The sequence below is a fragment of the Malaclemys terrapin genome, chromosome 4 (assembly GCF_027887155.1).
Source record: "Malaclemys terrapin pileata isolate rMalTer1 chromosome 4, rMalTer1.hap1, whole genome shotgun sequence".
Taxonomy (NCBI): domain Eukaryota; kingdom Metazoa; phylum Chordata; order Testudines; family Emydidae; genus Malaclemys; species Malaclemys terrapin.
In genome coordinates, this window is record NC_071508.1 from 6,195,275 (window position 1) to 6,208,320 (window position 13,046).

Here is a 13,046-nt window from a genome sequence, read left to right on the forward strand (position 1 = left end):
CAGGGCACAGTCCGACCAGGGCCCAGCGCCCTCCCCACCAGCCAGGGAGCTGGGCCCCCACCCCCAGCCAGCCCCTGCCTTGCCTCAGGACTTCGACCCTCAGACTTGCACACAGTCTCCATTTCCCAAGATTGAATCATTATTTAAAAAACTGTATAGAAATCACCACTCTCCCATCATTCAGTGCATCTGGCCTGGCCCCGGGCCCCTCGCCCAGCTCCGGCCTCAGCGGAACCGCTTCTCCTCCCACACGTACAGCTTCCCCGCAGGCACCTTCCGGAAAAACAAGCTGTTGCCTCGGTTCATGTTCCCCTGCACGAAGAGGAGAGGAGACGGCTGTCAGGGTGCCCTGCCCTGCCCTGGGCAGCTTCCCTCTGCCTCTCACCCAGGCCCCAGTCTGCCTGGCCCTTCCCCACCTCCAGCCCTCCTAGCCACACAGCAGGGCCAGCGCTTCCCAGCCCTTTTATAACCCCCACCCTGAGATGAGTGCCAGGCACGGCTGCCCCACACACGGCGTTGCTGCGCTATGGGGCCGGGGCGAGGCCGGGAAGTACCTCCTTGAGCAGCTGGCTCCAGCAGTCTAACCAGGAGGAGTAGTTGGGTGCGTAGGGGGGGAGGCCACCAGCCAGCCTGCAAGAGAGGGGGGGGGGGGGAAGGAAATAGCAGTGAGCCATGTCCCATGTGCCCTGGGCCCCGCCTCGCATGGGGACTAGGCCACAAGCCCACCGTGCTCCGGCACAGACACAGCCCTGCTCCGAGCCTGCAAACACAGCTCAAGCTGCTCCCACCACGGCCTCTGCAGCAGCCAGTCGCCCGGGGGGCAGCAGCTGGGTCACCCCCTGCCGGCCACCGCAGCCTGTTCCCAGAACCTCCCTGGCCTCCCCAGCGCCATTTCCTGTCTGAGCCCTTCTGGGCTACGTGGCTTTAACTGGCCCTGAGCCAGGCAGCTCAGTCAGGTCCCAGGATCCCCAGCTGCCCCCTGTCCATTCCCCCCTGGCCAGAGCTTCCTGCCCCTGCCCACAACACTACAGCGGGGCAGACGGGCACCAGGGGAGCAGCCTTTCTCCTGGGCACAGAGCTGACGCTCCCTAGTGAGATGGCCACGGGCAATACTCCCGAGGGGGTGGGGAGGGCTGATTCAGGAGGGCAGAACTCCCCCCCACCCCACCAAGTCCCAGCAGTACTGCAGGCGGGCAGGGACCGGCTGTCACACCCGAACAGGCCCGGGTCTATTCTGGGAGGCTGCAATCTGTGATTTCGCTCCTGCCAAGTGTGACATGGGAGGGGAGGCGCTGCAGGGCCAGGGAGCGAAAGAGGCTGCCAAGCGTCTGGGGAAGAGGGGAGCCACAGGAGCCTGCGCGAGGTGCAGGGGGCGAGCTGCGAGCACAGCCAGGACTAGCTCCACCTCAGGCTGTGCAGAGCGCTCTCGCCTGTCGGTGCCAGCTGTTCACATTCCACATCAGCAGCCCATGACGGCAGCTCCGCTCCCCCTCTGAAGTGTTTCTCCCCAGCCCCCGAAGGGCCGGAACATCACCACCCCGGATCAAACCCTATAGGATGTGGGGGCGAGATGCTGCATCTCCCTGCCTCCTGTACAGGAGCTGCTGCGTCCCCTGCTCCTCAGAGGTGGGGCGGACACCCTTGCGTCGCAGGGGGAGGCTGCAGCTGGCTCGGGACAGCGTGCGGGGCACTCACCCGCAGTTGTTAATGGCCATCAGGTTGGAGACGAGCACAAAGGGGTACGTCAGCATACTGGCGAAGAACTGCAGGCACGAGATGGGCCACAGTTAGTAGGGCGGGGTGCTGGCTCCACAGCCCACCCGGAGCCCCCCAGCCGCAGGAGCACAATGGAGAGGGAGGGTGTCTTAGTGGGGCCGAGACCATCTGTGCAGCTCCCAGCACAGCAGGGCACTGCTGCAGTCTTCTCCATGTGCTGAGACCCTGGCATTCACCGACTTTCTCCTGGGCAAGGAGGTCTTTGTCCTGCCCTTCCAGAGAGCACATGGTCTGAGCCAGGCAGCAGTGCCTGCTCGGGACAGATACGGGCTGGACGGGTAGGGCAGCGGGCACAACATGCCCAAGGGGAGGGGGCCGGCTGGGCAGAGCCCCAGGGGCGGGGCCAGGCCAAGGTGCACGAGAGGGTGGAGAGCTCACCCACCATGCAGCACCAACTAGTGATTTAGACTCACGTAAGGGCACCAACCTCCCACCCCATGGTTCCCTCAAACTGGCCCCTCCCATCCCAGGGCAGTTCTGTGGGGCTACCCCTGCCCCCAGCCCTGAGAGGAGAGTCGGGGTTACACACGCACTCCAGTGACAGCCTGTGAGTAGCTCTTCATCTCGCTCATGGTGGAGACCTAGAGAGAGAGAGAGAAACGCATTGAACAAGGAGACCCCGCACCCTGCCACAGCCCAGCCCCTCCATCCCGACACAGGGGGCTGCCTCTGCCCCAATTCCCCGCACCGCGTCTGCACTCTGGGCTCTGCCAGGGCCTGAAACCCAAACTGCCCCCACTCGGGTCACGGACGCTGCTAGGACAGGCTCCCCGGCCAGGCGCTGGGAGAGTAGCACACAAAGGGGAGCGTAGGCCAGGCCCAGCAGAGATGGGACCTTCCCGGGCTGAGCGGGTCACCCCCCAGACCTCCTGAACTCCGTTTGCCTCCAGGCCCCACACCCTGGGCAGCCACCAGCACAATGCTGCAGGGGCCTACCCCGTTCTCCAGTGCATAGGTATTGATGAGGTAGGCCAGCATGTTACAGAGCCACAGCGACAGCACATCGCCCAGCAGCCGGGGAACGAGCCCCCTGAAAGAAACACAGCAGGTGAGTGAACACAGGGTGCCCCCGGGCCCAGGCTGGCAGGAGCCTCCTGACATGCTGGACAGGCCCCCGTGTCCCAAGGGCACCCACCCCCGTTCCCACCCCTGCCTCCCAGGGGTGTCCTCCCCCCGTTTTCACCCCCGCAGGGGGTACATGCCCGCCTCCCAAGTGCACCCATCCCTGTCTCACAGGGGTGCCCTCCCCCCGTTCCCAACCCCACAGGATGCACACGCCCACCTCCCAAGGGCACCTGCCCCCGTTCCCACCCCCACCTCCCAGGGGTGCCCACCCCCATTCCCACCCCCGCAAGGTGCACACACCCGCCTCCCAGGGGCTCCCACTGCCTCCTGGCCACAGGACTCACCCAAAGAAGCCCAGGATGCCCTCTTCCCGGTAGATGGTGACAAAGGGGCTGAAGATGCCACTGGAAGAGAGAGGAGAGAGACGCTGTCACATGTGGCTCCCAAGGGAAGGGACTGCGGGTTAGCATGTCCCCCTGCCAGCCACCCGTGTGTCAACTCCCCCCACGCCACACCAGCTCCCCACTGCCCTGGCAGCGCCTGCAGGACACCCGGTCCCAGCCCCTCTCACCGTGCCCTTACCTGTACTTGGTCTCCCTGCCAATGAACTGCACCATGCATCTCAGCGTGATCACTGTGGGTAGAGCAAGACACAACAGGGTCAGCGTAGGGGAGCCAGGCTGCACCCCCGCGACCCCAGTCCTATGGGGTCAGACACGGAGCCTTTGCCCTCTGAACTCAGGGCATCAGCACGGGCTCACAGGCCCCCAGCAGCCAAGGTTAACAGGACGATTCAGCCAGGCGCCTCCTGGCAACGGGCAGAGCTCTGCTGAGGAATGGCTGGGCCTTGAATTGTACCCATCACATTACCTCAGCACTGGTCTCTGTGGGTGGATCCCATGGAGCAGGGCTGGGTGTGAGCCCCACCCCACCGCGCCGGACACCTACCGTGGAAGGGATGGGTGACGAGTGTCGCGGCAGAACGAGCAACCATCTCTCGGGAGGTCTGGAACAGACACGGGCCATTAGGTCTCAGCCAGGGCACGTGTGCGGCTGAGAGCAAACAGGGAGGGGGAGGGCCTGGGGGCGGTAGGAGAGTGGCGGCAGAAGGCGGGGCAGGTGGAAATGCTGGGGGGGGCCGCTCGGGGGCAGCCGAGTCTCAGCGCTCCCAGGCTGCATGCTATGGGAGGTGCCAGGAGCCAGCCCTTGCCACTCTGCACATGGGCAAAGCCAGCACAGCCCTGCGGCTTGGCCCATCGGCGGCTGGATGCCCGGCACTAGGAGCAGCCCAGGCCTCCGCGCCACACGGCCACATGTGCCTGGAGTGCAGCAGGAGGCAGTGCCTGGAGGACACCAGGCTGCCATGCAGTGCCCTGCTGACGACATGTGGCGTGGGGGGCAGGGGCATGCGCCAAGAGGCTGCAGGAAAGGAGGGAAGAGGAGTGATGCCATAGTGCGGGGGTGGAGAGAGGTATAGAGCAATGGGCACCCCAGGGAGCAGGTGGCAGCCAGGACCCTGCTAAGGGGGGCAGCGTTTGGAGATGACTCGCTGGGCCGAGAGGAGAAGGGAGGGCTCTAGCAGGGGGACATGGGGAGGCACACTGTGACCCTGGCAGGCCAGACGCCAGCTCTTGCCCAGGCTGCAGGTGTTGGCTAAGAACTGACAACCTCGTAGCCGGAACCCAGACCAGGTCACCTGTCTGGTAGTTGTGCTCAAGATGGGGATTAGCCTTATAAGAAGGCTTATGTAGAAGCTTAGGACTGGAAGGGACCTCGAGAAGTCCTCTAGTCCAGGCCCCAGCACTCATGGCAGGACTAAGTATTATCTAGAACATCCCCGACAGGTTTGTCTAACCTGCTCTTAAAAATCTCCAATGATGGAGATTCCACAACCTCACTAGGCAATTTATTCCAGTGCTTAACCAGTTAGGAAGCTTTTCCTAATGTCCAACCTAAGCCTTCCTGGGTGCAATTTAAGCCCATTGCTTCTTGTCCTGGCCTCAGCGGTTAAGAACAATTTTCTCCCTCCTCGTAACAACTTTTTATGTACTTGAAAACTGTTATGTCCCCCCTCAGTCTTCTCTTTTCCAGGCTAAACAAACCCATTTTTTTCAATCTTCCCCCATAAGTCATGTTTTTCTAGATCTTTAATCATTTTTGTTGCTCTTCTCTGGACTTTCTCCAATTTGTCCACATCTTTCCTGAAATGTGGCGCCCAAAACAAGACACAATACTCCAGTTGAGGCTTAATCAGCGCGGAATAGAGCGGAAGAATTACTTCTCGTGTCTTGCTTACGACACTCCTGTTAATACATCCCAGAATGATGTTTGCTTTTTTTGCAACAGTGTTACACTGTTGACTCATATTTAGCTTGTGATCCACTCTGACCCCCAGATCCCTTTCCGCAGTACTCCTTCCTAAGCAGTCATTTCCCATTTTGTATGCGTGCAACTGATTGTTCCTTCCTAAGTGGAGTACTTTGCATTTGTCCTTATTGAATTTCATCCTATTTATTTCAGACCATTTCTCCATTTGTCCAGATCATTTTGAATTATAATCCTATCCTCCAAAGCACTTGCAACCCCTCCCAGCTTGGTATCGTCAGCAAACTTTATAAGTGTATTCTCTATACCATTATCTAAATCATTGAAGATACTGAACAGAACCGGACCCAGAATTGATCCCTGTGGGACCCCACTTGTTATGCCCTTCCAGCATGACTGTGAACCACTGATAACTACTCTCTGGGAACAGTTTTCCAACCAGTTATGCACCCATCTTATAGCAAGTAGCTCCATCTAGGTTGCATTTCCCTAGTTTGTTTATGAGAAGGTCATGAGAGACAGTATCAAAAGCTTTACTAAAGTCAAGATATACCACGTCTACTGCTTCCCCCCATCCACGAGGCTTGTTACCCTATCAAAGAAAGCTATCAGGTTGGTTTGACACAATTTGTTCTTGACAAATCAATGCTGTTACTTATCACCTTATTTTCGTCTAAATGTTTGCAAATTGGTTGCTTAATTATTTGCGCCATTATCTTTCCAGATACAGAAGTTAAGCTGACTGGTCTGGAATTCCCTGGGTTGTCCTTATTCTCTTTTTATAGATTGGCTCTATATTTGCCCTTTTCCAGTCTTCCATGACTTTTCAAAGATAATCGCTAATGGCTCAGATATCTCCTCAGTCAGCTCCTTGAGTATTCTAGGATGCATTTCATCAGGCCCTGGTGACTTGAAGACATCTAACTTGTCTAAGTAATTTTTAACTTGTTCTTTCCCTATTTTAGCTTCTGATCCTACTTCATTTTTACTGGCATTCACTTTGTTAGACGTCCAATCACCACCAACCTTCTTGGTGAAACCCGAAACAAAGAAGTCATTAAGCACCTCTGCCATTTCCACATTTTCTGTTATTGTTTTTCTCCCTTCATTGAGTAACGGGCCTACTCTCTCCTTGGTCTTCCTCTTGGTTCTAATGTATTTGTAGAATGTTTTCTTGTTACACTTTGTGTCTATAACTAGCACTTGATCTCGCTTTGTGCCTTGGCCTTTCTAATTTTGCCCCTGCATACTTGTGTTATTTGTTTATTTTCATCCTTTGTAATCTGACCTGGTTTCCACTTTTTGTAGGACTCTTTTTTTGAGTTTCAGATTATTGAAGATCTCCTGGTTAAGCCAGTGTGGTCTCTTGCCATACTTCCTATCTTTCCTATGCAGGGGGATAGTTTGCTCTTGTGCCCTTAATAATATCTCTTTGAAAAACTGCCAACTGTCTTCAATTGTTTTTCTCCTTGCACTTGCTTCCCATGGGATCTTACCTGCAAACTCAGGGAGTTGGTAGGTAAGACTGCCTTCTTGAAATCCATTGTCTTTATTTTGCTGTTCTCCCTCCTACCATTTCTTAGAATCATGATCTATCATTTCATGATCACTTTCACCCAAGCTGCCTTCCACTTTCAAATTCTCAACCAGTTTCTCCCTTATTGTCAAAATCAAATCTAAATCACCCTAATAGCGTTCTCCATCTTCTGAAATAAAAAATTGTCTCCAGTACATTCCAAGAACTTGTTGTATAATGTCTCATTTTCCCAACAGATGTCTGAGTAGTCGAAGTCCCCCCATCGTCACCAAGTCCTGTGCTTTGGATGATTTTGTTAGTTTAAAAAAAGCCTCATCCACCTCTTCTTCCTCATTAGGTGGGTCTGGAGTAGACCTCTACCATGACAACCCTTGTTTTTTACCCTTCATCCTTACCCAGAGACTTTCAACAAGTCTGTCTCCTATTTCCATCTCCACCTCAGTCCAAGTGTGGACATTTTTAATACACAAGGCAACACCTCCTCCCTTTTTCCCCTGCCTGTACTTCCTGAGCAATCTGTATCCTTCTATACCAATATTCCAGTCATGCATATTATCCCACCAAGTCTCTGTGATGCCAACTATGTCATAGTTGTCTTTATTTACTAGCATTTAGAGTTCTTCCTGATTATTCCCCATACTTCCTGCATTAATATACAGACATTTAAGATACTGATTTGACACCCCACCCCACCCCAATTCTGTCTTGCCTCTCCCTTATCCCTGGTATACAGCCCATGCGCCTCCCAAATTCCAAAATGTAGTGTTTAGACTCTATGGAACACTTGTCCGTTGCTGCCTGCATTAATCTACTTGTAGTGTCTGTATTCCAGGCCGCAAGGAAATAGGTACATTTTGCTTTAGAATTCTGAAAACGTTTGCCCTGAACTTGTGAACTCAGGCCCAGGAATTGTCCCCCGTCCAACCACAAGGACTAGCAAAATCAGATGGGCCATCAAGGAGCATCGCCATACATAGGATTGGTTAATAGCCCTATCGCACCTGGGAAACGCTAGGTGCAAGGAAGCTAGTCCTGTGGGCTTGGGAGCTGAATGAAGGAAATAAGACAAAGCCACAGGAAAATGCCCCCCTTTTTTAGCTGTTTTAACTCTGAAGGGCCAGGGAGTCTAAACTGAAGCCAGAGATCCCCAGGGTCTGCCCGGAAAGACACTTTGAATTGTTGCTCACTACAACTCTGTCATTCTTGGGATTCAGACGGTAACTCATTGGTGTGCATGTTTGCTTGCTTTAACCTGTACAAAACTCTCATTCCTGTTTCCTAGTTAATAAACCTTTAGATAGATTATTACAGGACTGGCTACACCTGTCTTTGGTGTAAGACCCAGGGTGCCAAGTGATCTTGGCTAAGTGACTGGTCCCTTGGGACTGGAAGCAACCTGAATGTGGTGTGTTTTTTGGAGTAAATGACCACGTATCACTAAGTCCAGTTTGTCTGCATGGCAAGACAGGCTGGAGAGTCTAAGGGGACTGTCTGTGACTCCATGGTCAGACATTAACAGGGATCCAGGAACTCACATTTGATGAAATCTAATTCTAGCACACATTCCCAGCCTGGGGGGGGCTGCCCCATTTCGGACAGTCTGCCTTGAGGTAGGCACTCGTGGGTGTGAGCCCTCTAGACAGCATGACACACACTTCACCCCAGAGGGATCCAGCTCCATGCAAGCCCCACACGCTGCCCTGGCCGCTAAGTTCCCTTGGGCGTGGGCCTTCACTCACCTCCTTGATGACCTGCTCCAGCGAGGACACGGGCTCCTTGAGGCTGGCCCCAGGCTCCTGGGCAGAGGGAGTGAGAGAGGTTCAAGTAGGAGAGCTCCCCCCTACCCACTCCCCGAATGACACTGCCCCCTCCCACAGGGGCAGCATGGAGATCAGAAGGACTTGCCTTGGTCCCCTTTGTTATTCGATATTCCCAGTGCAGTAGCACCTAAACGCTAGCCAGGCCAGGCCCACCCTGCAGCCCGCTGGGTCCATATGCCCAGGCCACGCCCCCCCTCCCCCCCGAACACACCAGGCTTTGCATGGGTGGACATCTCCCAACCCCTTGTGCTCCTGACAGGGCACGTTCCTACCATCTCCCCTCTCCCCAGGGCAGGGCAGACCTTGGAGAGGTGCCTACAAGGGAAAAGACCCAGAAACCAGCTCCAACATACCTCCTCCTGGTCAGCTTCCTGGTACCGCTAGGGAACAAGGGGACAGGGTTAGCACAGCAAAGGCCACTGGGGTATGGAGGTCTCGTTGGGCCCAGGCAGCCAGGGAGGGGCATGCAAACACCAGGGCTTCACTGCCCCCGCATGCAGGCTGCAGCTGCCTGGGTAGGCCGGGATGGGACAGAATGCTATGGGGACTGACAGCAAGCGGCCTCCAACACTCCCACAGGGGAGACTGCCCCGGGACCCGCTAGAAATCACAGCGAGCCCTGAGAGAGGAGCCGACACCCTGCTGGGCCAGAACTCAGCCCCTGGACGTCGCCTATGTTTGGAGCAAGAGTACAAGGGACCTGAACAAGTACAACCGCCCCCTGGGAATTATCCAACCCCTCCAGGGTGGGCCAGCTGCGGCCATGCAGACAGCCTGGGGCAGCAGCTGCTCACGAGGGGTTTGTTATGACCTTCCAGCCCCGCCCGGCGTACCTGTAACACCTGGCTGTGCACGATGGTGCCGATGGCGCCCGAGCAGAGTCTGGGAGTCAAACCTTTGAAGAGTCCGGCTCTTCCATCTATCTTCATAATGTGCTTAGCTGCGAAACAACACAAGCATGAGGGGCACTTACCCCACTGCCCCAGCCTATAAAGCCTATTTTAAAGGACGTTTCCTTGCTGTGCGATTAAAGAAACAGGAGTTGTTCCTTCACGTGTAACTGCCAGGCCTTTCCCCTCCCCGTGAGCCATCAGAGAGGCAAGCTTCCAGCACTGGGGCTACAAGAGTCATGGTCAAATCCTTTGTGGGCCAGCCACAAAGGGAACTTGACACATGCTTTGCCAGCAGGGCGCACAGCAGAACCCTGGAGATCAGGAACCCTGGGTGGGGCGGGGCAGCGTATGACTTTGCGATAGGCTAACCAAGGCACATATGTTTGGCACATTCATTCTGATAGGCAGTGGGTCTGCAATGTTAGAGACCAGAGCTCTAGTCCCAGCTCTTCATGAAATGACTTTGTGCAGCTTTGTGATCAATGCCTTTGTTCGAGAGAGGGCGAATGCTTGTCCGCCTGCTAGGGATGGGCTACGAGATCATGGTCAGTGATAAGGGCTGTGAAGTGCATGGAAATACAGACAGCAGTGAGTAGAAGTGAGATTTGAACTCCTGGTCCTCTGGTCCCCAGCTCAGTGCACTCTCTCCAGGGTGACTGGGTATCTGGAGGTGAAGTCACTCTCCTTCTCTCAGAACACACCAGCTTTGATGGCACAGCCCAAGGGTGGGATCCCCCCAGGAAATCCAGACAGCGGAGAGGTCTGGCCTCACCCCCCCCAGGCACAGAGGGCTTCCCCATCTTCACACCAGTAACTACAACCCCCACCCTTTGGGGCTTTCTTTCCTATCCCCAAATCCACGTGCATGCCACAGACAGGGACTCACCGTACGCAAAGAGCCCCGGCAGCTGGTAAACCTGTCGCCCAAACATATTCCTGCCCAGGGTCGGAGGAAGCGGCTCATATCCCACCTTCAAAACAAACAGACAGTCTGCAGCAGTCTGCCCATTGGCCGTAACAAAGCCTGGTGATTTTCTGGTGCCTCTTCCGGCCCGGGACCGTCAATGCCCTGCTGCTAATTGAAGGGCTCAGAAGCCAAAGACGCTATATTTAGTGGTGGACCCAAATGCCTCCACAGTCTGCCAGTGGGAGGGATTCAACTCAGCCCAGGGGTTAACCCCTTGTCAGCGAGACACGGGGAGACCGCAAACCCCGGTGGCTGCCCTTTAGAACGGCACAGGAGAGTCACAAATACATTCAATTCTTTTCCCCCCAAAGAAAATTAAGGACCAAGCCTGAATTAAATCATCTCCTATCTCTGGACAATACCCTTCCCCAACATCCCCCTCCCTGGCCCGCTTCCTCCAGCGCACAGCATATCACCCTCGTTCATTCCAAATTCCCAGAGTAGGTGGCAAGTCCCTCCGGCCAGGGACCCGGTATCTGTCAAGAGCCCTGCTCACATCTGGAGCTCTCACTTATCCTCGGTATCCAAACACTCCAGACACCGGATTAGATACAAAGCTGCTGCGCGTGGGGCACCTGCCAGACAGAGCCAGAGCTGGTGCATGACCCTGACAAGCGTGGGTCATTCCCAGCTGCTCCTTCCGATTACAAATGGGTTTTGCTTTACAACGATTTCAAGGGGTTTCTCCATTGACACTTGCACGCCCTGCAGATCTAGAGTAAGACGCCTCCATCATGCCACTGTCTGGGAGTACAGGGGACCGCCCTGGAGACTCAAGGGTTAAATGCTCTCCTGCCGCTGGAACTTCGCCTCTTTCCAGCCAATGACGGCACAAGCGGGCTCCTACACTGGGCTGAGACCTGACAGCCAGCCAGCGACACCAGGTGAAGCAGAAGGGAGCTGGGCAGTTCTACGGTGCACAGGACTGGAGGAAAGAGCAGCAGAAAGAGAGCCAGCCACTCTGGGTGTCAGACCGGTCAGGCTCCCCCAAGGCAGATGCCCATGGACCCAATGAAATTCGCTATGTGGCTGGTGCTGGTGACCTTGTTGTCACAGTCTGCCCAGGAGGCTCAATGCAGCAGGCGAGGGAGACGCAGCCTTCTGGAGCTGGGTCTCACTCTGTGGTGTTACCGGCAGAGACTGCGGACCCCGCTGTTCGCTCTCAACCTGTACGGGTGCTACTGTGGAACCGGGGGCTCCGGGACACCCCTAGACGCAGTGGACCAGTGTTGCTTCCTCCATGACTGCTGCTACCGCCACGCCAGGGTCTCCTTAGAGTGCCGGGGGAGAGTGAAGTGGCAGCCCTATGAGTTTGCGTGTAGCCAATCGGGGACAGAGTGCCGCTCTCAGAGCGTCTGCGGCAGGATGGCCTGTGAGTGCGACAGAGAGTTTGCAGAGTGTCTGACGGCCGCAAAACCCAGGAAGAGGCATTTCTTCTACAACAGGAGAGAGCTCTGTGCTGGTCCCAAGGGCTCCTGCCCGGCCACCTTCCCCAACAAGGCCGAAATCCTGCACTGGAGAAAGACGCCTTCCCTGCCTCCTCCTGGCGCTGGCTCTCCGAGCAAGGGCTCTGCGTTGGGAGCCAGGGACGGAAACCCCGCCCTGTGACTGAGTGGATTCTGCTTCATGGGGATTTGCTGAGCTGTCCTAGTCCCCTGGATTTCTGTGCCTCTCTAGGAGTAAATTGTTTCAACAACTGCTGGGTGCTCTCTCTGTGGTCTGAGCAAACCGGGGTACATGGGGGAGGGAGGCAGGATAGAGTCGGAGTGGCTTCAAAGGGGGGAGGGGCAAGGTGCATGGGGGGCACTTACGGACTCTGCCTGGGATCGGTAGTTCTAGTATTATCAAGGCTCTGGATGGGAGGCAGCTGAGAGGAGCTAAGTCCTGGGTCCGCCTAATTTCTGTAGCAGCCCAAGCCCCCAGGCCGTGCTAGGCGCTGCACAGACACCCGGGGGGGCTGGGAGAGCAGAGAACGGGGGTGACTCCCTGGGCTAGGAGAGGGCACCGGAGAGCCACCGTCGCTCCCCGCCGCCTGCCGGCTTGGACTTTGAACCCCCCGAGCTGGGCTGAGGCGTCGCCGCCCCGCGAGATGGGGGGGGGGCGCAGCGCCGCTCTGTGGCCAGCCCCGGGGCTGGGGCACCGGCCGGGGGAGCCGCAGAGCAGAGACCGGCGGGGACCGGCCCCGGGAAGCTCGGAGCGCGAGGGGGGGGGGGGGGGCAGGGTCACGGGGTCAGTCCGGGGGGGGGGGCTGCGCGCGCGGGGGGGGGTAGGGTCACGGGGTCAGTCCGGGGGGGGCTGCGCGCGGGGGGGGGGCAGGGTCACGGGGTCAGTCCGGGGGGGGGGCTGCGCGCGCGGGGGGGGTAGGGTCACGGGGTCAGTCCGGGGGCGGGGTCACGCGGGGTCCCGGCCCGCTCTCACCTGCACCAGCACCTTGACGTACATGAGCGGCTGCGAGAGCGCGGTGAGGCCGGAGCCCAGCAGCACCTGCGAGGCCGCGTCCGCCATGCTGAGCCGAGCCGAGCCGGGCCGGGTACGTCACCGCGCCGTCCCCACGTGACCGGCACCCCCGGGAACTTCCGGGTACCTTTCCTGCCACTTCCGGTCCCCCCACCCCATCAGCAATCGTCATTTCCTGCTTCCTTAAATGGTCCAATTGGGGCGTT

General features: G+C 56.9%; 2 protein-coding genes across 3 annotated transcripts; one reads left to right on the plus strand and one right to left on the minus strand.

Annotated features, from left to right (window-relative positions):
• Positions 1-117: 117 nt before the first annotated feature.
• MTCH2 (mitochondrial carrier 2) lies at positions 118-12,941 on the minus strand. 2 transcript variants are annotated; one of them, XM_054026071.1, is made up of 13 exons: positions 12,802-12,941; positions 10,303-10,387; positions 9,357-9,463; positions 8,877-8,903; positions 8,443-8,499; positions 3,790-3,847; positions 3,424-3,475; positions 3,186-3,245; positions 2,713-2,806; positions 2,310-2,357; positions 1,696-1,763; positions 555-630; positions 118-312 (listed from the first exon to the last, which is right to left on the minus strand). In XM_054026071.1, the coding sequence occupies exons 1-13, from the start codon at positions 12,886-12,888 to the stop codon at positions 226-228; spliced, it is 906 nt and encodes a 301-aa protein (XP_053882046.1). In that variant the 5' UTR covers positions 12,889-12,941; the 3' UTR covers positions 118-225. The 2 variants fall into 2 exon arrangements, with proteins under 2 accessions (XP_053882046.1, XP_053882044.1); XM_054026069.1 differs by having other exon boundaries at positions 12,824-12,932.
• LOC128836059 (phospholipase A2, minor isoenzyme-like) lies at positions 10,395-12,408 on the plus strand. Its single transcript, XM_054026075.1, has one exon. The coding sequence runs from the start codon at positions 11,380-11,382 to the stop codon at positions 11,989-11,991; it is 612 nt and encodes a 203-aa protein (XP_053882050.1). The 5' UTR covers positions 10,395-11,379; the 3' UTR covers positions 11,992-12,408.
• Positions 12,942-13,046: the final 105 nt, after the last annotated feature.